General features: G+C 45.0%; 5 protein-coding genes across 5 annotated transcripts; 3 read left to right on the forward strand and 2 right to left on the reverse strand.

The window, feature by feature from the left end:
* Window positions 1-15: 15 nt before the first annotated feature.
* LOC122612166 (aspartate aminotransferase, cytoplasmic) lies at window positions 16-3,598 on the forward strand. Its single transcript, XM_043785598.1, has 5 exons — window positions 16-143; window positions 441-558; window positions 1,984-2,091; window positions 2,152-2,225; window positions 2,286-3,598. Exons 1-5 carry the CDS (start codon window positions 84-86, stop codon window positions 3,243-3,245), a joined length of 1,320 nt encoding a protein of 439 aa, XP_043641533.1. The 5' UTR covers window positions 16-83; the 3' UTR covers window positions 3,246-3,598.
* Window positions 3,599-3,825: 227 nt separating this feature from the next.
* LOC122614360 (DNA-binding protein SMUBP-2-like) lies at window positions 3,826-4,585 on the forward strand. The gene is made up of 2 exons (XM_043788931.1): window positions 3,826-3,960; window positions 4,020-4,585. Exons 1-2 carry the CDS (start codon window positions 3,954-3,956, stop codon window positions 4,496-4,498), a joined length of 486 nt encoding a protein of 161 aa, XP_043644866.1. The 5' UTR covers window positions 3,826-3,953; the 3' UTR covers window positions 4,499-4,585.
* Window positions 4,586-5,289: 704 nt separating this feature from the next.
* LOC122612108 (cysteine--tRNA ligase, cytoplasmic) lies at window positions 5,290-8,055 on the forward strand. Its single transcript, XM_043785498.1, has 6 exons — window positions 5,290-5,559; window positions 5,624-6,113; window positions 6,168-6,854; window positions 6,914-7,058; window positions 7,115-7,713; window positions 7,779-8,055. The coding sequence occupies exons 1-6, from the start codon at window positions 5,381-5,383 to the stop codon at window positions 7,902-7,904; spliced, it is 2,226 nt and encodes a 741-aa protein (XP_043641433.1). The 5' UTR covers window positions 5,290-5,380; the 3' UTR covers window positions 7,905-8,055.
* A 37-nt stretch (window positions 8,056-8,092) lies between these two features.
* Window positions 8,093-10,822, reverse strand: LOC122612109 (exostosin-2-like). The gene is made up of 3 exons (XM_043785500.1): window positions 9,269-10,822; window positions 9,049-9,208; window positions 8,093-8,993 (listed from the first exon to the last, which is right to left on the reverse strand). Exons 1-3 carry the CDS (start codon window positions 10,758-10,760, stop codon window positions 8,492-8,494), a joined length of 2,154 nt encoding a protein of 717 aa, XP_043641435.1. The 5' UTR covers window positions 10,761-10,822; the 3' UTR covers window positions 8,093-8,491.
* Window positions 10,823-10,918: 96 nt separating this feature from the next.
* Window positions 10,919-11,916, reverse strand: LOC122614031 (ATP synthase subunit s, mitochondrial-like). Its single transcript, XM_043788486.1, has one exon. It carries the CDS (start codon window positions 11,730-11,732, stop codon window positions 11,121-11,123), a length of 612 nt encoding a protein of 203 aa, XP_043644421.1. The 5' UTR covers window positions 11,733-11,916; the 3' UTR covers window positions 10,919-11,120.
* Between the last annotated feature and the right edge of the window lie 29 nt (window positions 11,917-11,945).

Consider the following 11,945-nt stretch of genomic DNA (forward strand, 5'->3'; position numbering starts at 1 on the left):
GTTTTGAAATTTTCGTTTTGAGTTATTTGTTAAGTTACAGTTTTCTGGTATAGTTACTTCAAAATTTTAAGCAAAACCAAAAAATGTCTATGCTTGTTATTTTGAGAAGACTTAATATTCCCGTTATAGTACAGTACTTGCAGGTAAGAACACCTTATTTAATGTCAGTAAAAGTTTTAGCAACGAAACGCCAAAACAGATTATTCTAAAATTAAAATTTTTAAAATTAATTTGTATGCATTTTTTTGAATGTTTACTGCCGTTATTTCTGTTTAGTTTAGTTAAAATATCGATAATTTCGATGAATTAAATCGACCGAGCTTTTTGTGGGCCAAATTGGCTTAGACAAGTGCAGCCACACTACTTTTGGCCGTCTTTGCCGACACTATTCCAAATTAATTTATTTGTTATTGTCGCTCCGTTTGGTCTCGTTTCCCAAGCAATCCGCGATGTCCATCTACGCCGACGTTCCTAAAGGACCCGCCATCGAGGTTTTCGCCCTCACACAGGCCTTCAAGGACGACAGCCATCCCAGCAAGGTCAATTTGTCGGTGGGCGGTAAGTGATAAGTTACATTTCTCCCCCCCCCAGGATGAAGTCCATACATATATGTATGAACATATGTATATAATAGGTATGAGCAGCTATGTGTGTATTGCTTGGCCGGCTGTATTTGTGTGCTGCTCAATTTGCTATCATTTGCTAGCTTGCTAGTTGGTTCGCCCTTGCAATTCACCACCTGCCACCCGCCGCCCCTCTGGAACGCCCGTTTCCGCTGTCACCCAACAGGCCACTCTGCTGGAGGTCATTTGGAAGTCAATGTCGCATATGAATTGCACAGATTTTCCATCCTTTTTGCTTTCTAATTAGTTGGCTTACAAGCAATTGTGGATTTCGTGTGTGCAAATAATGCAAATACTCTTTAAATATTACGACGTATTTGTTGGTTACTTAGTTACATACATATTTTGCTTAAGCCATTTTGTTTCACCTGGTAAATACCATGCCAAATGTTTTAAAAAAAATAGCATAAATAATTAGCTCAAAACAGTATTTTAAATATATTCGATTTCAAATCGGCATCCAATTTTCTTAGTAGGGCATTTCTCTTGCGACTTTCTTCTCCGTTCAAATTTCTTTCTGACGTCAGCTAACACCGCATTTATATATTGCCCATTTATTTGTGAAGCGGATGATGATAAGCCACTTGGGTTTGGTGGTCTTGGCAGGTACTCCACTGCCATCCATTGCCTCCGATTCATCCAGCCAGCAGCAATCTAAAGAAACGACAACAACAATGTGGCCGGCAGGTCGTCCAAGAGCAATGTCGCTGATTTGGACGGGGACCACTTCACCTTTTCTATATTTCTGGATGTTATTGCATAATTTGAATAACAATTCCCACCAGCAGACTGGCTGATTATTGTATTTTTGTTTTGCTCGCACGACGAGAGTCATTAACCCTTGCTCGTGTAAATGATTATGCCAATATATTCGACTTATTTGTATTTTATTGGAATTGGAATTAATAATGTATTCAATCCATAAATAAGGTGAAATACAAAACTTATACTTTAAATTAAACTTGGATCCGATCGAGTTATTATATTAACAAGATACATGAGCATATATGTTTATCCTTCTCATTTCCGTCGATTTGTTGTCGCCATGACTTGTTTATCGCGCTTTCGCTTTTTTTTTACAATGCTGCAAAAGTATAAACATTACCAGACCAATTCATCCAATTGGTTTCGAATATCCCGACGCCAGTGTTTTTCAGTTGAGCCAATAAATAAATAAATTGGCCTAGAAACAAAGCATGAAAACACTATCAAATGGCCTTTAGCAATGCGTATTGATTAGGCTTGTTAGGAGCACTCAGATAAGAACTGTGTATTGTACGGATTTCAGCACTTTGACCCTTAAACTTTTGAGCCATCATTGGGTTACTCATTTGATCTTTCGACCTTCTTTCATTCACAGCTTACAGGACAGATGCTGGAGTTCCCTGGGTTTTGCCTGTGGTGCGCAAGACCGAAATTAGCATTGCCAGCGATGAGGCTGTTAACCACGAGTATTTGCCAGTGACTGGTGAGTAAATGCAAGCCTTTCATCATTGGAAATCAGTAATTGAGTGATTCCGTTTGGCAGGACTCGATACGTTCACCAGTGCGGCCACGGAGTTGGTTCTGGGTGCTGATTCCCCGGCCATCAAGGAGAATCGCGTAAGTTGGCGGCTCAACTTAAAAATTTTGATTTTTTTATTAAACTACATTTTTTTTTAGGCCTTTGGAGTGCAGACCATTTCGGGCACGGGTGCCCTGCGCGTTGCCGCCGATTTTCTGCACATACATCTGAATCGCAATGTGGTTTACTACTCGAACCCCACATGGGAGAATCACCACAAGATCTTTAGCGATGCCGGCTTCACGACCCTGAAATCGTACCGCTACTGGGACCAAAACAAGCGCCAGCTGGACTTCAAGAACATGGTGGCCGATCTGAACGAGGCTCCGCCCGGCGCCGTGATCATTCTGCACGCCTGTGCCCACAATCCCACCGGCATTGATCCCACCCAGGAGCAGTGGACCGAGCTGGCCGATCTGCTGGAGAAGAAGAAGTTGTTCCCGCTGTTCGACTCGGCTTACCAGGGCTTTGCCAGCGGTGATCCTGATCGCGATGCCTGGGCCGTTAGGTACTTCGTGCAGCGTGGCTTTGAGCTCTTCACCTGCCAGTCGTTCGCCAAGAATTTTGGCCTCTACTGCGAACGTGCCGGCAACCTGACAGTGGTGCAAAAGTGTGCCGGTACCAAGCCAGCGATTCACTCCCAGCTGACGTGGATCGTTCGTGGTCAGTACTCGAATCCGCCTGCGTACGGCGCTCGCATCGTTTCCAAGGTCCTTAACACACCGGAGCTGCGCAAGGAGTGGATGGCCTCCATTCAGACCATGTCGAGCCGCATCCGCCAGATGCGTACCGCACTGCGGGACAAGCTGGTCGCCTTGGGCACACCCGGCAACTGGGACCACATTGTCAACCAGATCGGCATGTTCTCCTACACCGGTCTCAACGAGAGCCAGGTACGCGTGCTGATCGACGAGTACCACATTTATCTGCTGAAGACGGGTCGCATCAACATGTGTGGCCTGAATACGGGCAACATTGAGTATGTGGCCAAGGCGATCCATGCCGCGGTCACCGGGCCAGGATCCAACGCTGCCTGTCCTTGCGACAACAAATTGTAATCGTAGCAAATTACCCGCTTGATACAAACATACGTACAACGACTAGCTACAATGTACATATATTGGGCATGCGATTAAGGAACCCCGAAGCTGGATCACAGATGTCTGCACCATTGGCATTTAAATCAAACTAACTAAAGGCAATTACTAAACGTTTATACGCGGCTTTTACATGGATATACATATATTATACACCGGAAATGAATGTTCCACATTGAAGTAATTAGTTTACAAAAATTACGCACTTTTAAAGGCCGTCGAAGATTGGTTAAAAAATGTTTAGCTTAATAACGTTTATTGACCTGTGTGTAGTAACTAGATAAACCGACAATAACATTACTGAAGTATTTAAACTGTGGGGTGCTTTATTCTTTTTGGGATCGTATTTAAATGGAAAAATAATTCTATATTCCAAACATGTTGTTATCGTTCGTCATGACTTAGTTTTTCTTTATAAGGGTATAGTTTTAACAACATTATACAACTTACTTAAATAACTAAGAAACATCTTTAAAGTTGTCAAATAAATAATTAGATTATTGTTAATAAACTTTTAAAAATAAGCTCCTTATGCCAGCACTGCTTGACGTCAATCAATTTATCGATTAACAGTCAGCTGTTTACAACTGCCATCTCTAGACTTCAAATGTAAATTTAACGAAATTAGCAAAACATCATAAATATTAGGTGATTTTGAGAGATTTTTCAATGGCAGGTACAAATTATCTTAAATAATGCTTAAGTTTTGGTCATTAATTAAATGATTTTTGGCAGACGATCCAAACAAACCCTCTACCTCGTCCAAAACTGAAGATGCTCCCCTGTTCCCGCCCGCAAAACCTGGAAAAGGAGTTGACTATGGGACAAACAACACATTGGAGCTGCTGGAGCGGATTCCCAGCCAGGTAGTGGATCTCAAGCTGGACGAGGTGCTGACAGCCGTCAAGGAAGTGGATAAACTTTGCGACTATCCGCGGTGCAAGACCAAAACCAGCCTGATGGGCCAGGACTGCCAGCATTGCAGGAAGAGATTCTGCTTCAAGCACGGTCTGCCAGAGGTGCACGGATGTGGCGAGGAGATCAAGCGGGACGAGCGCAAGAAGTTCCTGCATCCCAAGCCGGCGAAAACCATCAGACAGGAGGAGGATGTGAAGCATGCGAAAAAGCGTCTGGATGCTAAGCTGAAGGAAATGCAGTTGGGACGAACTCAAAAAGCCACCGGAGGAGGTTCCAAAAAAAAGAACGGAAAATAGAAGGAGTAGGATTGTGTTAGTTTATTAAATCTTAAAAAATCCAATGTTCTCACAAGGTGTTAAAAATAATATCAGCTCGATCAAAGTGCTATTCAATATGGTGTTCTATTTAACAAAATATATGTGTAGGTCTATCAAATTGCTTTTTAGGTCTGCTATTTCTACCCGAATTTCTTGCGCTGTTGGATTTGTCCTCGTTCCAATGGACTTGCGTATTAATCATAGATTGCAACTTCTCTGGCACTAAGGATTGTATTATTAGCTTAAGCTAGTTCTGTGGATATGGCCCTGATATTCTCATTGATACCCTCTCTTTTGCACCGATTTTCCTTATAGATCAGAAACTTCTGTATCCTCCTCTGCTCTTCCAAGCATTCTCCTACAGAAACTGACGAAGTAGGGCAACGTGGGTTCTATATTCATGTATTTGTGATTCCGAATATTCTTATACAACTAACGTAGGGATATGTATTCCACGTATATGAATTTTGTCATATTTTTGATTTATCCTGCGACATTGCGACCTGAGTTCTCGATTTTCCGCATAATTCACTTCTATACTATACACTAAAGTTTCTCAAATAATTCAAATGCTTAAAATGAAGTGTACCCATGCTCAAGAAGATTGGCAAACAAATATGAAGTTTTAATAATATTGAAAACTTAATGCAATTAAGCTTTACTTAAAAGTTATTTTTTTTGTTTTTAAAAAGTACAAACCGTTAGAAAGCCATGCAATATCAAGCCAGTGTGGCAACTCCCCGCGGCGCTGCCACCTGCCGACAGCCAGCTGTTGCTCACAAGCTGATGAAACTTTGCCGCATTTGCAAGTGCAGAAGCGACTGGCTGTTTATACGTGCGCATATATAGAACGAAAAGATAATGTCGAAACGTGGGCAACCGGCGTGGCAAGCTCCCAAGGCGGCGGATCGGCCGAAGCTGAAGCTGTTCAACAGCCTCACGCGGCAGAAGGAGGACTTCGTGCCGCTGGACGGAAACAATGTAACGTGGTATAGCTGCGGACCCACCGTTTACGATGCCTCCCACATGGGGCATGCCAGGTGCGTTGGACGCCACATCAGCATTAGGGCATTTAATCTTATCTTCCCCATACGTACTACACAGATCTTACATTTCCTTCGACATTCTGCGACGCATTCTGTCCGACTACTTTGGCTACAACATCCACTATGTGATGAACATTACGGACATCGACGACAAGATCATTAGGCGTGCGCGGCAGAATCATCTCTTCGAGGCGTACGCTGCTGAGGCGCAGAAGCTGCCCCTGGATGAGCTGCTGGGTCAGCAAAAGGAGGTGCTGCAGCGGTTTCAGGATACATGCGCCAAGAATACAGATCCCGATAAGAAGATTATGCTCGACAAGACACTGCAGCGGATGAACGATGCGGTCGAGGCATTGACCAAGGCGGTTGGCAAGGGCGTGGAGCCTGAGATCTCAGAGAAGCGGCTGCTCTACCTAAACGAAGCCAAGGACCCAATCTCCGACTGGTTGGACTCGCTAAAGGGCGCGCAGATCAATGATAATACAGTATTTGAGGCACTGCCACGCTACTGGGAAGACCAGTTCCACAACGACATGAAATCGCTGAATGTGAGTCATCGCAGTACTAAAAAATGAATCATTTGCTAATTTCATGATTTAAAGATTCTCCCGCCAGATGTTTTAACTCGCGTTTCGGAGTATGTGCCACAAATCGTCACCTTCATTCAAAAGATTATCGACAACGGTTTGGCCTATGCAGCCAACAACTCCGTTTACTTCGATGTAAATGGCTTTGACAAGAGGGAAAAGCATCATTATGCCAAGCTGGTGCCAGAAGCGTATGGCGACACCAAGTCCCTCCAAGAAGGAGAAGGCGATCTGTCCGTCGCCGAGGATCGCCTTTCCGAGAAGCGTTCTGCTAACGACTTCGCCTTGTGGAAGGCAAGCAAGGCCGGCGAACCCTGGTGGGATAGCCCTTGGGGCAAGGGTCGTCCAGGCTGGCATATTGAGTGCTCGGCCATGGCCTCGGATATCTTTGGGCCCACGTTTGATATACACACTGGCGGTGTGGACTTAAAGTTCCCTCATCACGACAACGAGCTGGCCCAATCGGAGGCCGCTTTCAACGAGGCGGAGTGGGTTAAGTACTTCCTGCACACGGGTCACCTCACCATCGCTGGCTGCAAGATGTCCAAGTCGCTGAAGAACTTTGTCACTATCCAGGAGGCTCTCAAGAAGCACTCCGCCACCCAGCTGCGACTGGCGTTCCTCCTGCACTCATGGAAGGATACTCTCGACTACTCGGAAAACACCATGGAAATGGCCACCCAATACGAAAAGTTCCTCAATGTAAGATAGAGTAGACTTCGGCTTTTTTATATTTTTGATATAACCTTTATTTGTTGCAGGAGTTCTTCCTGAATGTCAAGGATCTGACGCGGCATGTGCTCTCCGAAAAGCCACGCCGGCAGTTTGATGCCTGGACAGAAGTTGAGGCCGCTTTGCAGAAGAAGTTCTCCAATTCTCAGGTCCAAATACATGCTGCTTTGTGTGGTGAGTATTCAGAATATGGAAATGTCCTTAAATATTCATCTATTATATTCTCGCAGACAACATTGATACGCGCAGCGCCCTTGACGCCATTCGGGAACTGGTGTCCGCATCCAATGTCTACATTCGCGACAACAAGACTAGACTCAACAGTCTGCTGCTCCGAAACGTGGCCACATATATTACGGATCTGTTGCACGTGTTTGGCGCAATTGCTGGTCCTCGCGGTGGCATTGGCTTCCCCGTCAGTGGTGGCGCGGGAGCACAGGCTGCCGGCGCGGATCTAGAGACTACGGTTTTGCCTTACGTTCAATCTCTAGCCGAATTCCGTAACTTGGTGCGTGAGCAAGCCAAAACCCTGAAGGCCTTTGACATCCTGAAGCTGTGCGATGATTTGCGCGACAATGTGCTGCCGAATTTGGGTGTGCGACTGGAGGACAAGGATGGGGGAAAGTATGCCGTGAAGCTGGTCGACCGCGACTCACTATTGCGAGAACGGGAGGCTAAGCTGGCCGCCGAAGCGGAGAAGGCAGCTGAAAAGGAGCGCAAGAAGCAGGCGGCTGCGGAGGCTGCTGCCGCCAAAGAAGCCCAGCGACGTGTGAATCCCAAGGAAATGTTCCTTGCCGAAACCGAAAAGTACTCAGCGTTCGACGAAAACGTAAGTCATGCGATATTAAAACCACTCCAATTAAAAATCTGTTAACATTTTAAAACTGTTCGCAGGGCCTTCCCACTCTCGATAAGGATGGCAAAGAAGTCAGCAAAGGACAGATCAAGAAGCTGCAAAAGCTCCAACAGCAGCAGGAACAGCGTTACAAAGAGTATTTGGCATCAATTAAAGAAGCGTAAAAAATAAGATCAGAGCCACCATGTCAATGATATTAGCATTTATCCGATTCGAAACCTTAAAGCGCACCTTAAAATTTTACCATTTAGTTAATGCAAGAGATTTCAGTTCCCAGCTTGAAGAAATCCATCTAATAAACCTATTTTTCTACGATATGATTATTTTAATTTTTATTTACAGGCCAGTTTCAGATTTTGAAATTATTGATTTGAAATCAAAATTAAGTCTACATATAAGCTGCCAACAAGTCGACCTACAACTATAATAATAACTAATAATAAGTCCAAAGAACGGACGTCAATTCAATTAATTGTTCTAAAGAATATTTAAACTATTCACATGGATTAATGAGTACCAATGCAAAGTCAAACATAAAACCGGACCTGCCTCCATTAGTTATCTCCATCCCATCTCAAAATTGATATTCTAAGCGAGATCCAGATAAGTTGGCCTCTTTATCTGTTAAGCTATTGCTATGATATAATCGACTGCAACATTCGATTTCCATTAGAGTTGAGCGCTATCCCCACAAGTCTTTGGTATATCTGCATAGGTTCCCCTGGAATGTTGGACTCAACGTTTAGGACCCTTATAAGCTACCAATGTCATTGTAGCGCTTCAACTTGTCCGGGAAATTGTCCCTGAACAACACAGGGTCCGCTCTGAACTCCACCGTGCGGAGTGGCATGCGGCCGTAGATTTTGGAGAAGCGATCAATGCAAGCCGAACGTTCGCGCATGTGATTCAGATCGGCGGAAAGCATTTCCGTATTGGTGCACTCCGGGCACTTAAACTTCTTTCGAGGGGTAACCTTGATAGGAGGATTGTTGGTGATGTTGGCCACCAGGAAGTTCATGGCAATGTCTTCGCAGTTCATGTGCTCATCCACCCAATCCTTGATATCCCCCGGCATGGCATGTGTGTACATATGACTCCAGTACTTGTGATGGAAAGCAGCGCCGGTAAGAACCATTGATATCTGGTTCGTCCACTCCGATTCGTAGTGCCAACGCATTGTAACATTTTCCCAAACATGAATTCGACTCGGAAAGCCCACAATGTGATCGGGAAACTCTCGCCAAACTTCATAGCTATAAAATAAACGTGATTAGTCATGGTAGATATTAAATTACAACTTATATTTACCCAAAATCCAACTCATCAGTGGTCAGCATTATGATGTCATCGTCTATGGTTAAAATAGCTTCCGTTTCGATTTCTGGATATGGATAGAATCGATTGGATAGCTTGTTCTCCTTGGTTTGGCGAATTTTCAGGGGCTTCGATATAGATGGAAAGGTGGATACTATTAAATAAATAGTATATTATTAGTAATATTCCGATCAATGACTTTTGATAAACTCACGGTGTGGCGGAGACTTCTTCTGATTATTCCAAATCACTAAAATGCTTTGCAAGGACGGCACCACCGCAAGCTTCTGAATTAGCAGGAAGAGACTCTCCACGCGATCGTAGGTAAGGATGACGGCGGTGAAACCTTGTGACTTTGGTGCCAGCGAGGGCAGGAAAAGGGGATTGAAGGTGGAACGGGCGTTGGTATCAATGGTATTCCACTGGCGACTGCTACGTGCTCGTAGAGGAAAGATCCGACTTTCCAGCACCTCAAGAGCAGTTAGTGTCACAGTTTTCAGATCCTTAAAGTACTTGGAAAACAACCACTGCACTTGCTTCTGCATTTCAACTATCTTAACACTCGATATTGCTTTTAGCTTTTGCATTACGGAATGAAGTTCGTTTTCGCGTATACGAACGGAGGCCAGAGACCAATCAATCACATCTTCGAAGGGTAGCACATAGTTGTCCACGGCAATGACGGGGATACAGTGCTGAGACATAATCTCCACCAGATCGGGTTGACCCATGCGAAGACTACGACCTAGCAGGCAAAATCTACCGCGAGACAGCAGTCGAGGATACTCCAGCGATTTGTGGTGCTGCGACAAAGGGCAGCGCATTGTGAGATCCAAGCTCTCGCAGGCTCCCAAAAGAAGCAACTGCTCGCTGTTGGCCAGAGATACTTCCCTCAGAGTCCTCAGAAAGCGCGGAAGTATGTTAAGTTGGGCTACTACCAATAGGAACTTCCTCTGGGCCGTCGCGTGCGCATGTTGCCGCACCAAGCGAGGACTCCACACAGGAATGGCGACATCAAAGCCCGGCCGATAAGACCAAGAGTCAAAGCCACCGCCAAAAATAATGGCATTATCCGTATTCACATCCAGCACAGTGTTATAGGATGGAGCTCCCCCGGGCAGCATGTTAAAGATGATGTGGTTGGCTCCACGATCCCAGAAGTCCAGCGAAGCCAACGCAGCGCCTGCCAAGTGCTTGTCGAAGACATTCTGGTTCAGCAGATCCAAGCTGGGCAGAAAGAGGCACGCCTCGTTTGGATTGGACGTGTAGTAGCGACTCTTGAGCACCGCCTCGAGTATCTGGAAGTACTCGCTGGACAGGGTGGTTGCCGTTTTGTCGCTCTGCTCGTCAACAAACTCCTGCAGCGGATAGATGTAGACCTTTAGGCGGTCGTGTTCACATTTGTAGATGTTCAGACAGTCCCAAAAGGTGCAGTTGACATTCCGGGCTCGCTGTTCAGCCTCAGCATTCACGGCGATCTCCTGGATGTGCTCCAGGTCGAGAATCAGCGTGTGCGAGTCCCTTTTCCCGTGGAAGAATCCATCTCGCGGGCTGCTGGAGAGATCCCACAGCAGGAAACCCGCACAGAGGGCCACAATCACCAGAAGCCCGTAGGTCAGGCAGTTAAGAATCTGTTCCCGGGGATTGGTGTGCGATATGGCCCGTGACTGGGTCACAAAACTCAGCAGATTTTTTATTTTCGTCATTTTATTGCAATTTGCACATATTGTCCTTTTCCTCTCTTATTCCAAAGATAGCATGACCGTATTTCGGGCAACCGAAAATGCTGATATGGCAGTGTTGGCTATAGACTGTTAATAATATAAACAAATACAGTTGACTCGATAAATAAATAATATAATACTTTATGTTTCAATAAATATATTTTTGAAATTACGGGGTTTTTTTGTATAACATTTTATTTGAGTTTTTATGACTATTTATCTAAAAACATGTTGCCAATTTATACCCACTGTGCAAGCCTCAGCTTTTAGCCTTTTTCAACACTGCAAAAGGTTTTATTGACAACATTGGACTAAACCAATAAGTTCATCATCTGCTTGGCATTACTCTTTGGACTTCAAAGTAAGGCCCATCTTGGTAGCCTTGATATCGCAGCTGGGAAGCTGTTTCTTCAGACTGGCTGCTACGGCCTCCATGTTCTTCACGAAAATCATGTCGAATATGAGCAGTTGTCGCAGATTCTTGAGCTCCCCGATCACAGCAAGGCCGGAATCTGTGATGTTGTAGCAACCGGAGACCTGAAGTCGCTGCAGTGAACTGCTGATGTGATGCAGTCCCTCCAAACCGTCGTTCTCCAAGTGCTTGCAATTGTGGAAGATGACTGTGTCGATACTCTTGCAGTCCTTCAAGTGCTCCAGTCCTATTTTCATGATTGACGAATTTGACGCGTCCACCACTTTTATGCAAAACTGTGTGTTTTCTCCAGGCAACGAGTTGTAATCCTTCCACAGCCTGGAGGGAGCCTCCACAAATCGCACTCCGCCTCCGTTTTTAATAATCCACTCGGCGCACAGGCGGTTGGCACCCACTTTTGATAGCCGATCCGCGTCCACCTGGTTGAAGGCGACAGCCACATAGCCCCAGATGCCTCGCTGATCCTTGGGATCCCTAGCGAGTAGCTGCGTTATCCTGGGCAGCTTATTTAATAACAACATTTTGGCGATTGGCGGATCAGCTGGGCTCGTCCGTTGTTTTGCAACACTATGTTGTGGAATGCCAGTTTGTGAATTTGGAAAGAATTAAAACGTTTTCGTACTGAAACTTCATTTTGCTTAGCTAATTCCATGAATACAGGTTTACTTGACAATTATTGCATTGCTGAGTTTTAACAACTTAACATGAGGAAAGCGCAGCATCTTTAAAGTTTA

Source organism: Drosophila teissieri, chromosome 2R (assembly GCF_016746235.2).
Source record: "Drosophila teissieri strain GT53w chromosome 2R, Prin_Dtei_1.1, whole genome shotgun sequence".
Taxonomy (NCBI): Eukaryota; Metazoa; Arthropoda; class Insecta; order Diptera; family Drosophilidae; genus Drosophila; species Drosophila teissieri.